The sequence below is a fragment of the Fusarium odoratissimum genome (genome assembly GCF_000260195.1).
Source record: "Fusarium odoratissimum NRRL 54006 unplaced genomic scaffold supercont1.5, whole genome shotgun sequence".
Classification (NCBI taxonomy): Eukaryota; Fungi; Ascomycota; class Sordariomycetes; order Hypocreales; family Nectriaceae; genus Fusarium; species Fusarium odoratissimum.
In genome coordinates, this window is record NW_022158691.1 from 1 (window position 1) to 17,012 (window position 17,012).

Below are 17,012 nucleotides of genomic sequence, written 5' to 3' on the forward strand. Positions count from 1 at the left end.
TATCCGTAGCAATAGAATCTATCCCGCCCGAAGCGTTCCCCGTTCACCTGTATTCCCGAGCCTGACCCGTGACAGATATAATTATTAAAAAGCTAAATATAAAGATCTAATTATTATTTATAATTAGTTTAGGCTTATATAAAATATAATTATAAAGTATAATATCTAATTAAATAATATCTAGAACTTTAATAAGACTAGCTTTATAATAGGCCTTATTATAGCCAGAATAGCTATTATAGGTTTAGAAATATAAAAAAGGCTAAAATTAGTATAGCCTAAAAACCAAGAATAGATTACTATAATCTAGGCGATTAATATAAAAGGTTAATTAATTATATTATTTATTATTAATATAAGCTAATATTACCTTATAAATTAATACTAAGAATATAACCTCCTAGGTAATTAGGTTATTATAATAAGCTAAAATAAATAGATAAATAATAAGCTAGGTCTTAAGTAGTTAAAGCACTTTAATTAGTTTATAAAGAACTAATTAACTAGTTATTATTATTTCCTAATCCTTAATAATTATAAAAGCTATTACTTAGCTGATTTTAAGAGATATTATAAGGAGAATAAGATTATTATGCTTTATATGCCTACTTATATATCTTATTTACTTTAGCCTTTTAATATTAGGTGCTTTAGGCTGCTAAAATAGGCTTATAATTAAGAAATAAAGCATCTAATTAGATACTTTATAACTTATATTTCTAAGACTAAGTTCTTTTCTACCTTTTATATTATATTTAGAGTTACCTTTATAGAAAGTAATATCTAAGGGGGTTTTAAAGAAGCTAGGCTTGCTCCTCTTAACCTAGAAACTATAATCTTAAAGCTTAATATATAGCTATAGACCCTAACCCCTCCTAAGGAGGCTATTTAACTATTAATATTATAGGCTTTAAAGACCCTAAAGATAATAATTAAGGCCTAATCTTAGTCTAAATACCTTAAAAGGTAAATTAAAAGGCATTATAATAGCTCCCTAGAGTCTATTATTAAAGCTTTAAAGTTAGCTACTAAGGTAATAAAGGTAATTATATATAAGATTATCTTATTAAGAGCTAAGTGTTACGATTCGTGCCCGTAACAGCGCTGTAAGGCTTCTATAAGGTAGCTGTAGCACACCCATGATTGCTTACATAGCGATTATGGCCCGATCTTTTGCCCTGTGGTTTAACGGCTTGTGCAACCGTTACACTAAGCTTTATAATCTTTAAGATATAAATAAGATACTAAGTTAGTACTAAAGGGTAAAAAGGACTAGATTATAAAAAGGAGGGATTATAATTATATAAGAAGTATTATAAGTAATTAATTAGATAGATATTAATATATAGATAGTAGCTAAATTATTAAAAAGTAGTAATTAAGGAAGGTTAAAGTAACCAGGTAGTTAGCACTATAGTATATATAGTAAAGGCAGTTATAATACTAGGACTTATTAGGTAGTTCTTAAGTTATCTAGGGAGGAATTTAGTAGGTAAAAGCTAGCTTTTTTAAACTGCAGCCTAAGCTTTTAAGCTATAGCTTAAAAAGGTTAAGGAAAGTAGAGCGCTTGCTTATCTAGAGCGCTCGCTTATTAACCACATTACCCTTGGTACATCTATTGTCTTTAATACGTTTTTGTTCTTCTCTAGTGTTTATATGCCTGGTTGCATATCTAGCTATCGGTGAGGCTTATAATGCCGAGATAGACTTGACAGTGCTCAGCCGTGATTATATTGCTGCTCACGGCCAGCCTCCAGGAACGGTATGATGAGGCCAAAGCGACTCGCACGTAGCAACTGAAGCGACATGCATTTCAGCCGACTACCTATTTGGCAACTAAAAGGTGAAAAAGTATTGTAATGTAGACGTTTGTTTCGGCCTGGTCCTGGTCGCATAAACACTGAGCGGAGAAGTAATGGCAAACGGAATTAAGATGTCGCATACAATAAGATGCGCTGCCGGTGAACCTCGACATCAAGCGTATTTGACCAGCTGATTACTTTGGGTTCATAGAGTGAAAAATGAATTGATCAACAAATAAATTAAGAACCAAAGCGCTATCTTAATGACTCCTATCTGATTAAATATCTTGCGACAACACTCAGTAGACATAGACAAACTCGTCGTTCTTGGAATCAGTGAGATCCATGAAGGCATTCTGTCCCAAACCATCCTCATCGTTATCCTGAGCATTCGCCACATAGTGATGCTCCATACTCAAATCCCTAATCTTAGCAGGCTTACCATTCTTGACTCTCTTCCTCTCCTGCATCTTATTCAAGAACATGAGATTGGCCAACTGCAAAAGAATAACACCAATCAAAGCACCAGTAATACCCATGGTCTTCGTAAGACCAGGCTTGTAGTACGGCGCATCCTTGGAGCTGAAGAGCAAAGGTCCGATGATGTTACCTGCTGAAACACCAATGTTGTACAGCGACATGATGACCGACTTCTTGGTGGTACCAGCAATGTTGGAGATCATCCACGATACGATAAGGGGATTGCCGCCGAAGAGGAAAGCGAGCATGTAGTATGCTGCTAGGAGAGGAGCAACGTGATCGCGGTTGAGTTGGTGAAGCATGACTGCTCCTGCGAGGACGGGAAGCATGACGGCGATGAGGAAGACGGACTTGACGCGGTATCGATGTGCGAGGTATGAAGCGGGGAAGATGACGAGGAGTTGTACAGCGCCGAAGGGAATGTTGAGAAGCGATGTAACGCCCTTGTCGAAGCCGAAGCCGCCAACAATGATAGGACCAAAAGTGTTGGTGACAGCGGCAGTGACATTGAGACACAAAGCCATGCTGATGAAGAGCCATGTCTTAGGTTCAATGAGGGCCTCGAAAGCTTGCTTCCAGATGAAGTTGCGACTTCCAGTACCAGTCTGATTGGCGCGAAGTCGTTCGATAGTCTGAAGCTTCTCGTGCTCGGTTAAGAAGCGCGCAGATGGAATGTCGTTGTCGAGAGCCCAGTAAACAACTGGTGCTGTGATAACGGTGATGAGACCCGCAAAGAGGAAGAGGATGCGCCACGATGCAAGCGAGCCGTTAATCTGGCCCAAGCCAAAGGATAGCGCAGCAGCAAACATATTCGCAAGACCATTAGTTCCATACCAACAAGCAACCCGCATCGGCTGCTCAGCACGTCTATACCACTGCGACGTAATGACCGAAAACAGCGGCAAGCACGCAGCCTCAAACAAGCCCAGCAAGAAACGCGTCGCAAGAAGGCCCTGGTAGGTAGTACAAGCCGCCATGCACGTCTGCGCAGCACCCCAACCAAACACAAGACTAGCCATAAAAATTCGATGAGGAATCTTGACCATCAGCCATGAAGAGAAAGGGAGCCAGACGAGTTGTGCGATGGGCGCCATGGAGGAGACCATGGAGTATTCGTTCCCGCTGAGGTTTGTGTCTTCGCGCATGCCCCATACTGCGCCGTAGCCGAGGACGGACTTATCGAGGATTTGGAGGAAGTAGACCCAGACGAGGATGGAGAGGACATGTTTGTCGGTTTTTCGGCGGAGACGTTTGTTCTGAGAAGTGTTAGACCAAGATTGAGAATTGGTATTAATAAACGCACGTCTTCTTCGGTAACTTCAATGTGCTGAGCACCAATCATCTGAGCGACAGCGTCGCCATTTTGAGGATGAAGATCCGGTTTGGCGATCTGAGACTCAACGTCTTCGGCGTGTTGTTGAGAGGGAGCATCGTCACCCTTGAAAGTAGACATTGTGTTGAACTCCGCTAATTGTAATGAGGGAGTGATGTATGGATGAGGGAACGCAGATCTCAAATTGAGAAGAAACAATGGCCTTCTTATCCTTTAGCTATTCACCGGTCGACAGGAAGACCGTTAGTGTATGACATAAAGTTTAAAGGCTGGTCTTGGACTTGGCTCCCCCCACGCGAGTCTGGGGAAGAGCGAGAATCTGGGGATTTGTGGACAGGCAGCGGGGTTAGATCCTCAGTGACGAGCGGTGAAATTTCACATGGTCGATCGTTACTCTCCAAGGCCGTTGTTTTCCATGGAATGGCGAGTCATGGTCGAAACCTTGCTTGTTCGTGCAATTATTGGCGGTTCGTATTGCCGAGGCCAAGATCAGCTTAGCGGATGGCGGTTTTGGCTCTGAGGATCAACGTCATTATTGGCACGTGGGGGTTGAAGATGCGGAGAAGATATGGGGAATGTGGCCGGAAGTGTACCGCGGTGTGGTTGACTGTCAACCTGAGTGAATGTGCATGGCAAGGAGGTTTTGTGTGGGGGAAGATCTGGGTTGTTTGCATCTGATCTGGTTCGGCAATTGGGTATAGATCGCGGAATTATTGAGAATTGGATCTTGTATTGCAGCATTGACAATGGTTCCGACAGACAGAGGCGACGTTGAATGACTGCCATGTCATGCCCCGTCACTTGAGCGGAATTAGTGCGACTGCGCTGAAGACGCCCTGAAAACCGTAAAAACGCCGCTATGATCAAGCTCCTGACGAACTTCCTGGCAATTGACATTTACCATCGGCAATTGACGTGGGGGTCCTGTTCAAAAGCCGCTTCTCATCTTCAGCTGCTATAGCCGTCTTCCCTTGTGATATTGTTCTCGTACGATCTAGACCGCGGTGTTATCTCAGATCTTTCTTTGCTATTCACTGCGACCATTCGGGTCTGAACCTGAGAACTTTGACCCGCTTTTAGCCTGGTTGACTGTCGACCCGGCATGGCGCATGTCTCAGATTTCACCTGTAAAGCCTCATGCTTCCAGCTCTAGCCATGTGAGATGCGCATAATTGCGGCTTATAATGCCCATTACTAGTCAACCCAGCTTTAGGTGTCTATGCCTGTGTCTAAACCCTGCAGAAGCTGATGGTAGCGAGTGAGAGAGATGGATAGCATGTGAAAGGCTTGAACAGGTATGTTGCATTGGGGGCAATCACTCATCGTCTGATCGAGAGATTTGATCGTTGATCCTGGAAGAAATCGAACGATCTGAACACTTTAGGTACAGCTGAAGATGCGTGCCGTGGGCCCGCGAGTTGTTGGGTGCGGCACTCAATCTACCCGAGAAACTGTTATAATCGAAGATTACCTTGGTGCATGAAACTTCTTTTTTTGATCCATCCGCTGACGTTATTCTCGTTGCTTCTGTATCACCCATTCGTTAGAAAGATGTTTGGCGGCTGTATGAGATGGATTGTACAGGGTATGCAGAAAGAAGTGACAAGTTGAGGCAACGGTGGCGATGACAACGTCGGCTCTTAGCTGCGTCATTTCCAAGAACCCATTTCTCAAATGCATCATTCAAGAAGCGTACCAAATATGACAATTCAGAGGTCTTACAGTTATCGGTGTTGATTCTTTGGCTGCGAGTTGTTCCCGGTTGTTGAGGTTGAGCTTAGGTTACTGATAAGATTGCAGGATACACGGAGGAGAGAGAGGCAGTACGTTCGTGCTTGAAGCTTTACTCTCCAAACACCATTACATCGGAGTACATCACTCGTGTTCTTGATAAGGTAATTATTATATGATCCTACAATTCGAACACCACGACTGTAATCTTAATCGGATGTGCTGAGGCACCCGACTGGCCAAACCTGGAGTATGAAGTATGAAGTCAGAATGCAAGCCAATAGAACAAAAGTTAAATTTCTCTCAGCATTAAAATGATGCACGAGTTTGACAGCATGGGATGATCCGGCCGATAGAGCCAAATACCGATTGGGGATCACCAAGACATCAGCAAGAATATGTTGATTATGATTTGAGGGTCATTCACCTTGGTTCTGCCTCGTGCAGCTCCTGATTCACATACCGCATGGCTTAGCAGGAATGTAGGATCTCAATCGGCTTACCCCCACGCTCCAAGGCCAGCAGCTCAGCGGCTCCGACCAAAGTATCAGCTAACCTCAAAATGACGACGGACCGACGGCATTAAACCGTTCCTGCGCCCGCGAAACAATCCCCCCACGCTCTGCTCAGGTCCACTGTCTCCCCCGTGTTTATTGTCCGACATGCGAATCTGCCCAGAATGCTATTCAGTGAGGATTACCCCAGAATCTTCCCCGCAGATGATCATCGTTTAGACACGGATAGAATGCCGACAGTAGAGTCGGGCCGACGTGGGGGTCACACGAGATGACAAGTTCCTGACTTCATGGTTCTATGGGGTTAGATGTCACACTGGTTCGGCGTCTAAATCTGGGGCGTAGTTCGTGGACTGTCATTTGAGGAGGGAAGAATTGATGGGTTCGGCTACCACTTTACAGGCTTCAACTTGTAGTACTTTGAATGAGTAGCAACCATGACGAACATTTTGGAATCTTTGTTCTCTTTGAAGGGCCGCAAGGCTGTTGTTACTGGCGGGACGAGAGGCATCGGTCAAGCTATGGCCCTATCGCTTGCAGAAGCAGGTGCAGATATCATTCTGGTTCAGGTAAGTGTTCCGCGCCGCTGCAACCCGCCAGACTGTCTGACTTCATCAAGAGAGACGAAAAGAACCTTGAAACGAAGACATTCATCGAAAAGCTTGACCGACAAGCTTCCGTGTACACCGCAGATCTAAGCAATCAAGAACAAGTCGAGAATCTCAGTAAACGCATCCTCGCCGACGGCCACGACGTTAGCATCCTAGTAACTTGCGCCGGAATCCAACGAAGACATCCAGCGCATCAATTCCCCATGAGCGACTGGGATGAAGTCCTCCAAGTCAACCTCCGAACAGTCTGGACTTTATGCCGCGACCTGGGCTCATACATGCTAACCCGCAAGCCCGACGCAAGCGGCCATCGCGGAAGCATCATCAACGTTGCGTCCCTCGTCAGCTTTCAAGGCGGTCTTACGGTCCCCGCGTATGCAGCAGCAAAAGGTGGAATTGCACAGCTTACGAAGGCGTTGAGTAATGAGTGGGCGAATCAGGGTGTCAATGTCAATGCTATTGCGCCGGGATATGTTGCTACGGATATGAATGAGGCGCTGATCAATGATGAGAAGAGGGCTGAGAGTATCTTGTCGAGGATTCCGGCTGGGAGATGGGGATGTCCTGAGGACTTCAAGGGAGTTACGGTGTTTTTGGCGGGGAAGGGAAGTTTGTATGTTTCTGGGGAGTTAGTTACTGTTGATGGTGGATGGATGGGACGGTAAGATCCAAAAGAAGGCATTACTGCTCACTCATAAGATTTAAGTTGACAATTAATCACTACGTACTGGCAAACATGAACAAAGATTCCCATGGTGAGTTCATATTCTGTGTAGACCTAGCCAGCGGATGAGACATTGCTTCAGCTATGACAGCAAGACGTTTCAGGAGAGGTTCGGCGTAGACCAGCCGGAATTGCAATGATGAGGGGGTTACTGCCACTGACTCGCGGAGCGAGAAGGATTTCTGCAGATGGAGCTAATGACAATGTGACCAACTACCTACTCCGGCAATGGTGGAAAAAATCACGGCATTTACCGAGGCAGAGCACGGAAATAAACCCTGCATTTTGCGGCTCGTTACCCCAGATTTACGTAGTTCTTTAGTTCGTGGGGGGCACAGAACCTGTTTTTTCGCGTGGGGGTTCAAACCCATCTGACGATGTCGTGTTAGCCGAGAGGTTGTCGGCGGGGAAGCCGAGTCATGACGGTTAAAAAGTCGGGGAAATTCGTCTCTGTTCAGCTCTCGCAAGCCGAGGAATCACAACAATCAAGATGGCCAAGATCGCTTCTGTTAAGTATTACCGCGTCAAGCCGCGGTGGCTGATGGTTAAGGTCGTTGATGAGAATGGACAGTATGGATGGGGTGAGGCTACGTTAGAGGGGCATGACCTCGCTGTTGAAGGATGTTTAGATGAGATGATCCCTCGAATCATCGGACAAGAGGCAAAGTAAGCATTGCTATCTCGGAGCGCCATAATGAAGAGGTTCTAATGGACGTGGCAGCGATATCGAAAACATCTGGCAAACCTTCTGGCGTCATGGATTCTACCGTGGCGGACCAGTCTTCATGTCTGCCATCTCAGGCATCGACATCGCGTTATGGGATTTGAAAGGTAACTTGCCAAAATATGCTCCTTGTATTATCTATCTAACATTGCCAGGCCGCAATCTCAAAGTACCTATTTATGAGCTCCTAGGCGGCAAAGTGCGCAACAAGGTCCAGGTCTACTGCTGGATCGGCGGTGATCGCCCGTCAGATATCGAAGCCGCCGCGTAAGTAGCGACAACAACTCCAATTTCCAACCTATGCTAATAGCCTATAGAAAGAAGCGCCTTGAGCAAGGTCTCACATGCGTCAAGATGAACGCTACCGAAGATCTAGGCTGGATCGACTCCCCATCCGCCCTCGACAGCACTGTCGAGCGGCTCAAACAGGTGAAGGCACTAGGCCTCGATGCAGGTCTTGACTTCCACGGAAGGTGTCATAAAGCAATGGCGAAGCAACTCGCACGAGCTCTTGAACCTCACAGGCCTTTGTTCATTGAGGAGCCCATTCTGGTTGAACATCCTGAAGCTATTAAGAAGTTATCTGACCAGACTGTCATCCCAATTGCCTTCGGTGAGCGTTTATATACCCGCTGGGATATCAAGCGATTTCTAGAAGATTCGAGCGTGGATATTTTGCAGCCTGATATCGCTCACGCGGGCGGTATTTCAGAGACAAAGCGCATAGCTACTATGGCGGAAGCTTACGACGTGGCGATTGCGCCTCACTGTCCGCTTGGGCCTGTTGCATTCGCTGCATCCGTTCAAGTAGCGCTGTCATCACCTAACTTTGCCATTTTGGAGATGAGCTTGGGGATGCACTATAATACCGAGGCTGGAGACATTGATCTCTTGACATATCTCAAGGATCCAAGTGTTTTTGATCTAGAAGGTGGTCATGTTAAAGCCCCGACGGGGTATGGGTTGGGAATTGAGATTGATGAGGAGATGGTGGCTAGGATTGCGAAGGAGACCGCTCCGTGGCAGTGCAAGACATTTCATGGTCCGGACGGCAGTATTAGAGAGTGGTGAAGCAATAGTGTAAACAGCAGTCTAAGACATCATTTTAATCTGAAGACCTTGTTCCATCTTGTGATCAATTCTTTCGGTCGCAACATGCTATCACTGTACAAGGTCTCGTGGCCTTTCGGTTCTACTCTGAGATCCCACTAAGCTCTCTGAATCTGGGGTAACCAACCTCCAGGACATGCTCGGCAATTCCGGTCGGTATGCTTGCTGAACCCCCACGCTCTTGGCGATGGAGTCCCCGGAAATCCTGAATGAGGGGTCAAACTTAAACGGAAAAGCATTCGCGAACTTTATGAGATTCTCTTGTTTTTACATCTCTAAACCTGCTTTCTTGATTTACCCCGCGTTTAGAAAGTATTGTCAAGATGAGTGACAAGTCATTGGAAGTACTGGTCTATGGGCTTGGAGCGTAGGTTCTCATGCACGAGACTCAAATCATGACTGACTTTCATCGAGGATCGGGTCATTCTATGCTTTCATTTTAAGCCGCAGTGAACATGTTCACCTGACCGTCGTCGCCCGATCGAATTTTGAAGCCGTCTCTGCCAATGGTATCTCAATTGACAGCCAGAACCATGGGAAACACCACGTGAAACCTCACAAAGGTATGCAACACATAAGAACGCCATGAAGTCATTCTGATCCCGGCCATAGTCTTTCGAACTGTCGCCGAAGCTGGCCAAAAGTTTGACTTCATCATATGCACGAACAAAGCAGTCGACCAGCTCAGTACTGCTGCCGACATTGCGCCCGGCGTTGGAGATAACACCTCGATTGTCATCATCCAGAACGGTGTCGGGAACGAGGATGCTTTCCGTGAAAAGTTCCCGAGCGCAACCATCATCTCATGCGTGGTATGTGAGTTCTCTTGGCTTCTCATTCTGTGACTAATACCGGCAGACATGGGTTGGCGCAAGGCAACCAGAGCCTGGCTTCATAGCTCATACGACGTCCGAAGATATGCAAGTGGGACTGTACCCGAACGAAGCCGGAGATGAATCATGCGACAAGAAACATCTCGCTCAATTTGAGTCGCTCTTATCAATCGGAAAGACTATCTTCCAAATCGTCCCGAACATTCAGGTTCAAAGATGGGAGAAGGTAGTTTGGAACGCAGCGTGGAACTCTCTCACTGCTCTTACACTCATGGACACACACGCATGGCTCAGCTCATCAGACCTGTCGACTCCCATGACGAGAAAGCTTATGAAGGAAGTCATTGATGTTGCCAATGCGCTTGGTGTTCCTTTGGGGTATGAACTGATTGACAGGCTTCTGGAGAAGATCTTGGCGATGCCGCCTATTGGAAGCAGCATGAGGACGGATTATGAGAATGGCAAGCCGATGGAGGTTGAGGTCATTTTGGGGTATCCTGTTAGGAAGGGTAAGGAGCTTGGTATTGATGTTGCGACGATTGAGACTCTGTATACGATCTTGTTGGCTATTAACAAGCGGCTCATAAGTGCTCAGAGCAAATGAGTTCGTCTTTCAGTAGAGCATAAGCATAGCCCATGGAATGAATAGAAACAGTTCTCGCAATGTTAAGACTGTGTATAGGCCCTAGGCACTCGTGATGTAGCTTCCCCTCACATGCCTTTGCACCACTATATCACGACACCCTCAGCCCATCGGCAAACCACGGCAATGCTTAAATCCGCATTGCAACCCCATTTCCCCTCAGATCGTGGGATGTTCGTTTAGTACCGATTGATGACTCGAGAGAATTCCCTTTTGGGCCATGCTCGCACCATATCCATGTCGTCGGGCTCCATCTGGGAACCCCCACGTTCTTCTCCTCTCGGGCTTGACCCCGAACCGACAAGTTCGCGGGGTCGCGTGGTCCTTTTTGGTGGCGGAATGGCTGATGACCTCCATTTAATGAATTCTCCGCCTGATCAATCTTTTTGCTTACTTTGATTTCCTTCTTTTGTGCGTTCTGTTTGTCTTCAAAATGTCTGACTGCAGTGCTCGTCGATCGTCAAAAATGCCCCATCCAAATGATCTCCATCGTTCCACTCAATCAGCCTCAGCACCACCTGGAGATGCAGCGCAATTACCGCAAGGCCAGTGTCGTTATATCCTCACGATACCGGAACTTAAAGGTCATCGCTGCGGATGTATGGGCTTTCATCACAACACATCTCTTCCCGGCGCGACATGTTACTGCGGCCATTTCTCATGCTTCCATTCATCAACATCCCTAAAAACAAGCGAGGACATCACAGCTCTCAAGAAACGAGTACGAGAGCTCGAAGCACAAGTTCAGCAAAAAGGCAGCTACCAACTGGAGAATCTCGTCGGTCGCATTAGTGATTTGGAAGAGACGGTGGAAGGGAATCAAGAAGAGGCGGCAAACCAGCTCAAGGCTTCGTATCAGAACAGTTCAGCTGCTTGGCAGGTGATAGAAGCACTGCAAGAGCGTATCAAGAGTTTGGAGAATTATTGTCAATTATACTGTGAGCAGATGATTGCGACCAGGAAAGAAGTCAAGGAACTGTATAATCGACAATTGGAGATGATGGATGGCGAGGAGACTTTGGAGGAAAGGATAAAAATGCTGGAGGATCCAGGAAACCTATTACCATTGTTCCAGAGTGGGCAGATCAGTTCGGTGACTATGGATACGAGGTAGACGTGGACTGGGTGGCATTACGGCAGCTACGAGGCGAAGGAGCTGGGCTCGTGTAGCTTAAGGAAAAAAGCAATCGACATATAGGCAATAATAATATTAATTCACAGGATCTTGGTACTTACATCAGGTTCTAGCCAGTCCGACTCATGCTTGAATCTTTGAAGTGTCGTATGATTGCAATATTGAGATCTGACTACAAGCAAGTCTTCGATTTGCAAATAGCACTGAGTTCCGACTAGCGATGTAGAGGTTGCGTTTATGAGCAACTTAGCACGAATACCGATCTCATGGTCGTCTTCCTAATCAGAATACTTTCGTATCTGTCAGTACACTTCATATTCTTTTATGTGTTAATACTGGTTATTGCCAGAATAGCATTCAAAGAGACATCGCGGACATCTGTATTCGAGGCATAAAGATGTTATGTTATGACACTGTATACGTTGTCTAACCTGTTGTTTTTGATGTTACCTGCAAGGACTACCGGTACTAACAGATGGTGAAATGGGCCACGGATCAAGAGACGCTGCTGTAAGATGGAGAAAGGGGGAGGATTTGCATTCAAAATCACTATTTGAACGGTTTGTCACAGTGATTCAAAGTAAGCAACCTGTCTTGTCTGGCATAGACCTGACCAGCTGACTCGTGTCTAGGTCAGGCATGCGATGAGCGTCTACACGATGTTTCCATCCATCTCCTTCGTGGTATTGCCACGAGTCCTCTGGCGTCTCCAGTTGAACAGAACATGTGGCTTAGTCTTGATCGCTTCCCTCATTTTCTCCTCACTACTATCCATCCAAGCATTGCCCGGCGCAGCACTGACAGGATACAGCGGTGTTCCATTAAGTAAAAAGTGGTCAGCACCACGGCGGTCGAATGAGGCGGTGATGTCAAGATCGGTTGCAATTTGGTCGCAGAAAGTCTCAAGTGGCAGGTCGTTGACATCGCGACCAAACGGATTCTCGATCTCCTGACCAATGAATAATAGACCGAAGATGATGTATGCTGCTGTGATGGTAGCGGGTATGGCTATCCAGCCAAGAGGGCCTGTCAACTGAAAAGGTAACAGCATGACATACACGAATGTAATCTGACTGATGGCGATTGTGTAGGCGATAGGTAAAGGGGTATTGAGTACTCGATCACACCCGACTGCTACATCATTCAGCATAGTGATGTGATTATACGCGACAGTTTGGTGGATGGCGACGGATAGCTGCTTGTTTGCAACGAGGCAGTCGACAGAAATAGCCAGGTGATTCAGTATCTCAAGCGGGAGGTTACCCTGATGCTCCTCGGCTCTCTTAAGGTGCTTGCGGGGATCACTCTGAGCGAATGAGAGACCTAGATATTCACCGGCCACCTGTTTGAAGTTGGTAACTCTTCGCTTTGGCATGGCTGTTGTACGTCCCGAGAATGTGTCGAGATGAGCAATGTAAGGCTGCATATCAGGTTGACTTGCACAGTGCTCAAATCGAAGTGTATGCTTTAGTGCAACAGCAAATCCAGCGATGAGCTTTAATGCTCCGAGCTTCTTGACGAGCAGCTCACGAGTATCTTGACCATCAGCACCGGTATCCGAAGCATGGATCCAGATGATTCGTCCGAGAGTTTGCGATGCCGTGGCTAACATTCCCCAGTATCGGCGACCCTCGGCGTAACGCTCATATGCAGTTGATGATCGAAAGGAGAGACTGAGACCAACGACGAAACCGAGGATAGTGAGAAGAACGGAGTTGACGCTGAGATCGTGAACTTTCTTGGAGATCACGGTTATAGCAGTAGACCAGCAGGCGACGAGGAAAAGAGGGATGATGAGCGATGGCATGATTGAGCCGTGGAGTTGAAGGATAAGTGGCCATTTGGAATGTCCTCGGAGGTCCCTGGGACCGCTGAAGTAGTTGCTATCATTCATGCCGTCACTTACTGGAGGCGAAGGCGAGGGCAGGTACTGCTGGTTCGGGGGAGTGTCAAGGCCTGAGAAGTTCTGTCTAGTCTGGGCCTGCGGAAGTGGCTTCATTTCCACTGGAGTTTCTCGACCGGCGTCCGACATGGCGAAAACGATGCACGCAAGCAACAAGGGAGAATGCTGCCTATGGATAAAAAAAAGATAAGTGAATGGAATATTCAAAAGTGATGACCTGGCCAGGTGTTATAAAGAAGTCAGGTTTCACTATGAAAAATAAAGCTTCCCAAACGGGTTTCATATTTCGAGCTGAATGCGTAGTGCTGATGGGACTTCTGATGGTCCGACATTAGTGCTGAGAATATTGGCAGTTACCAACAAGCTTTGGCATAAGCATTCGCCAAGGCGGTCTGGCCCGCAGATAAGCTTGAGAATTGATGCTTAATTTGGTAGTGGTCTGTTTGGAATTACAGCACTAGCTGATGACTTGGCGGTCTGTTGATGACTTGATGTTTTCAGCTTCTAATTTTAGTTAACATACTGAGAACTTCTGCTTCAATAGTTTTATCCCTGTCAGAAATATCGCCTCTCTCAATTATGCATTTTACTCTTTTCCGATCCAACGTACTAACTGAACTTTCGCTGCATTGATGGTCTAGAACATGATTGATGGCATCTCATGGCAAGGCCCTGCGAGAAGGGAGACTTATATCAGCGGTGAGACGGCAGTATTCAGTATTAACTTGCATGAGACTTATGCATTGTAGCATTGGGTCTCTGAACGACCAGATCTGTTGTGTTGCATATGCACCTGCTGCTGTCCCTATTCCACTATGTCAAACCCTCCCTAGGTCATTGCTAATCATGAGACTCCTTTTATCCCACGCGCTGTACCTTAAATCGAAGTTCCATCTTCGATTTCAAGGTCAAGCTCGGGTTTCTGAACTCCACCTCCTCATCTCCAACACTCTCGATCTTAAAGTCTCTGATCAACCCAACCAACAAGATCTTCATACTCAGCAAAGCCAAAGCTTTTCCGGGACACATTCGAGGCCCGTTCGAGAAGGTCTCCATGGCATACGGGCTCAAAGCATCGTCAGAAAGATGGTCCCATCGATCGGGGTTGAAGGTCTCCACGTCGGGACCCCAGATCTCGGGGTTCAGTTGCGTCATCGCTGGAATGAGCTGAACCGTGGTCCCTTTTGGGATCTTGACGCCTGCTATGTCTATATCCTCAAGTGCCTCCCACGGGATGATTAGAGAAGGCGAGTACACGCGAAGAGCTTCTCGAATGACGTTTTCGAGGTACGGAAGTTCGTCTATCGACTTGGCGGCCATGTCGGTGGCATCTATGCTGTAGATCTCAGCCCTTAATCGATTTTGAGACTTCTGATCTTTGGCAAGGGCATATGTTGTCCATAAAAGAGCACTAGATGTAGTCTCATGACCAGCCGCGATGACTTGCATAGTCTGCGATTCCGGTCAGTGATATACCGATGGAGGTCAGGGCAGTTACGCACGATATCGATCAACTCATCTTTAGACAACTTCTGATTCTCAACAGAACTTGCTTCAATCATTCTCGTCAACAAATCATCCGATAGTCCACTGTCTGTACCCAACTCCTTTGCTTTTGCTACCTCGGATGTCCGCTGCTCGATTAGTTCTGTCATCATGCCCTTCAGAGCAGATTTGGCCTTGATAAAGTTCAGATTTGCGGACACAGGAAGCCAACGGAGTGGGATGAAGGGATTGATGAAGCTTATGATCTGGCCAGCAAGTGGCTGTGCCAATATACCATTGTAGCATTGCTCAAATGATAAAGGCGAGACCTTTGATCGAAAGTCGCGAAGTTCTTTACCAACTAGCGAAACACCGATGATGTCAAGTGTCACTCTTGTAAACAGATCTTCGATTGGTACGAGATTGTCAGATGATGACCGAGAGGCGAATTCACCAAGTGTATACGTACTTTCCAACACACCGTTGCTGCTATGTTGGATGGCAGCATCAATGTCGTTGTTTAACTTGCGAGAGTATGTCACAAACACTGGGAATAGCTTCCGAATCCTTGGACGAGATAGAGGCCCTATTACAGTTAGTAGTCATGACCATAACTAACACGAAAGAGAGGTCTTACTTGCAATAATGCGTCTCAAGCGCTTGTGCTGGTCACCAACGCTGAACAGCAGACCGACACCCAGAAATTCTCCAACAAGCGTATGAAAGAATGCCGGCTTTGCGAAGCGGTAAGCATTGGTTTGGAGGACCTCTCGACATGCCTCTATGTTATTGACGAGGAGAACCTCCGAGTTGAGCCAAGAGAGACTCCGTATGAACGGTGCGTTCGGCCAACGCCGCATCCACTGGAGATACAAATCATTTGGTCCTGACCCACGAAGAATGCGCAAGGCATGGCCGACTAAGAATTGGTGGTTCTTGTGAAGTTAGTATACTGAAGATATTGCAAACATGGGGCCTGTTTCGGGCAGCGGAAAACTCACTTTCGGTCCTGGAAGATGTCGTAACTTCGAGAGGGATGGTCGGAGTAGGGTCTTGGTGATGAAGTGCAGGCAAACGGCAAGGATGGCCAGAGTTGCCACTCGTGCCAGAGAAAGGTTCAATAGCCACATTTTCGCTCAGCGATCTCCTCAACATCAAAGAAACACAACTTGAGATTCGCCTTGTTTGTATTTTGTGATTATGACTTTGCACTTCTCGGGCTGACTAATTGCTGACTGCCAATTTACCGCATATCGATGCAACTCGGCGGCCGCTCTCCTAATGGTAAGGCCGCTTTTGGTTCTAAAATAGCCAATTGAGGGCTTCGACGCATCTACGCTCGGGATCTACAATTAGCTGCATGCTAACGTCTCCAGACGTAAGCGCTAGCCTATGTGACCTGGTTCCCATTGAACCAGACTTATAAGGCGAGAAGAACGAGTGGATATCCTGAAATTTTCTTCGAGACTGCTGAGCATTGGTAGAGGCAATAGGACAAACTTGGCCTATGCGGGAGACCAGATGGCACCTTGCACAAGACCGGGTCCCGACATGGGGGAGAACTACCCTTATATGAATCTCGGCAGCCCAACATTGACCTGGGTACTGGGTGTCTGGATTGACTGCCTTTAATGTACATGCTTGTTGCTATACTTGCTACCGTGAGGACGAGAGACCTACTACATGGCTGCTCTCCATGACCCATATAATTAATACTTTCTGCTCTCAATTTATGTATTGCAGTCTGACGAGTGAGTGAGATTGCAGGCGTAGAGCCCAAGAGTGGGGTCAACTAAACCAGCCCTTCCAGTGCACAGTGCGCTGCACGCCATTGGCTGAGCCTGTAAGAAAAGACCGAAGCAATCCTCCACTTCAAGTGATAACTGCTCGGTAATTAATTTCCTTTTCGCTTCAAGACCTCCTTCCCGACAAAGAAGTTTATTTCAGCCCTATTGATTTCCTATTTAGGACGCTTTTCATTAT

At 46.5% G+C, this 17,012-nt stretch overlaps 7 protein-coding genes across 8 annotated transcripts; 4 read left to right on the plus strand and 3 right to left on the minus strand.

The window, feature by feature from the left end:
* Positions 1 to 2,000: 2,000 nt before the first annotated feature.
* On the minus strand, positions 2,001 to 4,886 carry FOIG_03909 (uncharacterized protein). Its single transcript, XM_031201944.1, has 2 exons — positions 3,586 to 4,886; positions 2,001 to 3,538 (listed from the first exon to the last, which is right to left on the minus strand). Exons 1-2 carry the CDS (start codon positions 3,733 to 3,735, stop codon positions 2,102 to 2,104), a joined length of 1,587 nt encoding a protein of 528 aa, XP_031067391.1. The 5' UTR covers positions 3,736 to 4,886; the 3' UTR covers positions 2,001 to 2,101.
* Positions 4,887 to 6,004: 1,118 nt separating this feature from the next.
* FOIG_03910 (2-deoxy-D-gluconate 3-dehydrogenase) lies at positions 6,005 to 7,259 on the plus strand. The gene is made up of 2 exons (XM_031201945.1): positions 6,005 to 6,430; positions 6,481 to 7,259. Exons 1-2 carry the CDS (start codon positions 6,299 to 6,301, stop codon positions 7,135 to 7,137), a joined length of 789 nt encoding a protein of 262 aa, XP_031067392.1. The 5' UTR covers positions 6,005 to 6,298; the 3' UTR covers positions 7,138 to 7,259.
* Positions 7,260 to 7,574: 315 nt separating this feature from the next.
* On the plus strand, positions 7,575 to 9,074 carry FOIG_03911 (galactonate dehydratase). Of its 2 annotated transcripts, XM_031201946.1 has the most exons (4): positions 7,575 to 7,862; positions 7,918 to 8,027; positions 8,076 to 8,187; positions 8,238 to 9,074. In XM_031201946.1, the coding sequence occupies exons 1-4, from the start codon at positions 7,687 to 7,689 to the stop codon at positions 8,989 to 8,991; spliced, it is 1,152 nt and encodes a 383-aa protein (XP_031067393.1). In that variant the 5' UTR covers positions 7,575 to 7,686; the 3' UTR covers positions 8,992 to 9,074. The 2 variants fall into 2 exon arrangements, with proteins under 2 accessions (XP_031067393.1, XP_031067394.1); XM_031201947.1 differs by lacking the exon at positions 7,575 to 7,862 and having other exon boundaries at positions 7,879 to 8,027.
* Positions 9,075 to 9,252: 178 nt separating this feature from the next.
* On the plus strand, positions 9,253 to 10,538 carry FOIG_03912 (2-dehydropantoate 2-reductase). The gene is made up of 4 exons (XM_031201948.1): positions 9,253 to 9,397; positions 9,445 to 9,593; positions 9,643 to 9,842; positions 9,889 to 10,538. The coding sequence occupies exons 1-4, from the start codon at positions 9,354 to 9,356 to the stop codon at positions 10,465 to 10,467; spliced, it is 972 nt and encodes a 323-aa protein (XP_031067395.1). The 5' UTR covers positions 9,253 to 9,353; the 3' UTR covers positions 10,468 to 10,538.
* A 339-nt stretch (positions 10,539 to 10,877) lies between these two features.
* On the plus strand, positions 10,878 to 11,752 carry FOIG_03913 (uncharacterized protein). The gene has a single exon (XM_031201949.1). The coding sequence runs from the start codon at positions 10,940 to 10,942 to the stop codon at positions 11,618 to 11,620; it is 681 nt and encodes a 226-aa protein (XP_031067396.1). The 5' UTR covers positions 10,878 to 10,939; the 3' UTR covers positions 11,621 to 11,752.
* A 541-nt stretch (positions 11,753 to 12,293) lies between these two features.
* FOIG_03914 (uncharacterized protein) lies at positions 12,294 to 13,673 on the minus strand (the record flags this gene model as incomplete). Its single annotated transcript, XM_031201950.1, has 1 exon — positions 12,294 to 13,673. The coding sequence occupies one exon, from the start codon at positions 13,671 to 13,673 to the stop codon at positions 12,294 to 12,296; it is 1,380 nt and encodes a 459-aa protein (XP_031067397.1).
* Positions 13,674 to 14,287: 614 nt separating this feature from the next.
* On the minus strand, positions 14,288 to 16,159 carry FOIG_03915 (uncharacterized protein; the record flags this gene model as incomplete). The annotated part of the gene is made up of 5 exons (XM_031201951.1): positions 14,288 to 14,996; positions 15,047 to 15,435; positions 15,499 to 15,615; positions 15,667 to 15,964; positions 16,031 to 16,159. 5 exons carry the CDS (start codon positions 16,157 to 16,159, stop codon positions 14,403 to 14,405), a joined length of 1,527 nt encoding a protein of 508 aa, XP_031067398.1. The 3' UTR covers positions 14,288 to 14,402.
* Between the last annotated feature and the right edge of the window lie 853 nt (positions 16,160 to 17,012).

Coding starts and splice junctions, on each gene's coding strand:
- FOIG_03909 (XM_031201944.1), bottom strand. CDS start 3,735: ATGTCTACTTTCAAGGGTGACGATGCTCCCTCTCAACAACACGCCGAA. Junction 3,539..3,585: donor TTGAAGTTACCGAAGAAGAC/GTGCGTTTATTA, acceptor AACACTTCTCAG/AACAAACGTCTCCGCCGAAA.
- FOIG_03910 (XM_031201945.1), top strand. CDS start 6,299: ATGACGAACATTTTGGAATCTTTGTTCTCTTTGAAGGGCCGCAAGGCT. Junction 6,431..6,480: donor CAGATATCATTCTGGTTCAG/GTAAGTGTTCCG, acceptor GACTTCATCAAG/AGAGACGAAAAGAACCTTGA.
- FOIG_03911 (XM_031201946.1), top strand. CDS start 7,687: ATGGCCAAGATCGCTTCTGTTAAGTATTACCGCGTCAAGCCGCGGTGG. Junction 7,863..7,917: donor ATCATCGGACAAGAGGCAAA/GTAAGCATTGCT, acceptor TGGACGTGGCAG/CGATATCGAAAACATCTGGC. Junction 8,028..8,075: donor CGCGTTATGGGATTTGAAAG/GTAACTTGCCAA, acceptor TAACATTGCCAG/GCCGCAATCTCAAAGTACCT.
- FOIG_03912 (XM_031201948.1), top strand. CDS start 9,354: ATGAGTGACAAGTCATTGGAAGTACTGGTCTATGGGCTTGGAGC. Junction 9,398..9,444: donor CTGGTCTATGGGCTTGGAGC/GTAGGTTCTCAT, acceptor ACTTTCATCGAG/GATCGGGTCATTCTATGCTT. Junction 9,843..9,888: donor CAACCATCATCTCATGCGTG/GTATGTGAGTTC, acceptor TAATACCGGCAG/ACATGGGTTGGCGCAAGGCA.
- FOIG_03913 (XM_031201949.1), top strand. CDS start 10,940: ATGTCTGACTGCAGTGCTCGTCGATCGTCAAAAATGCCCCATCCAAAT.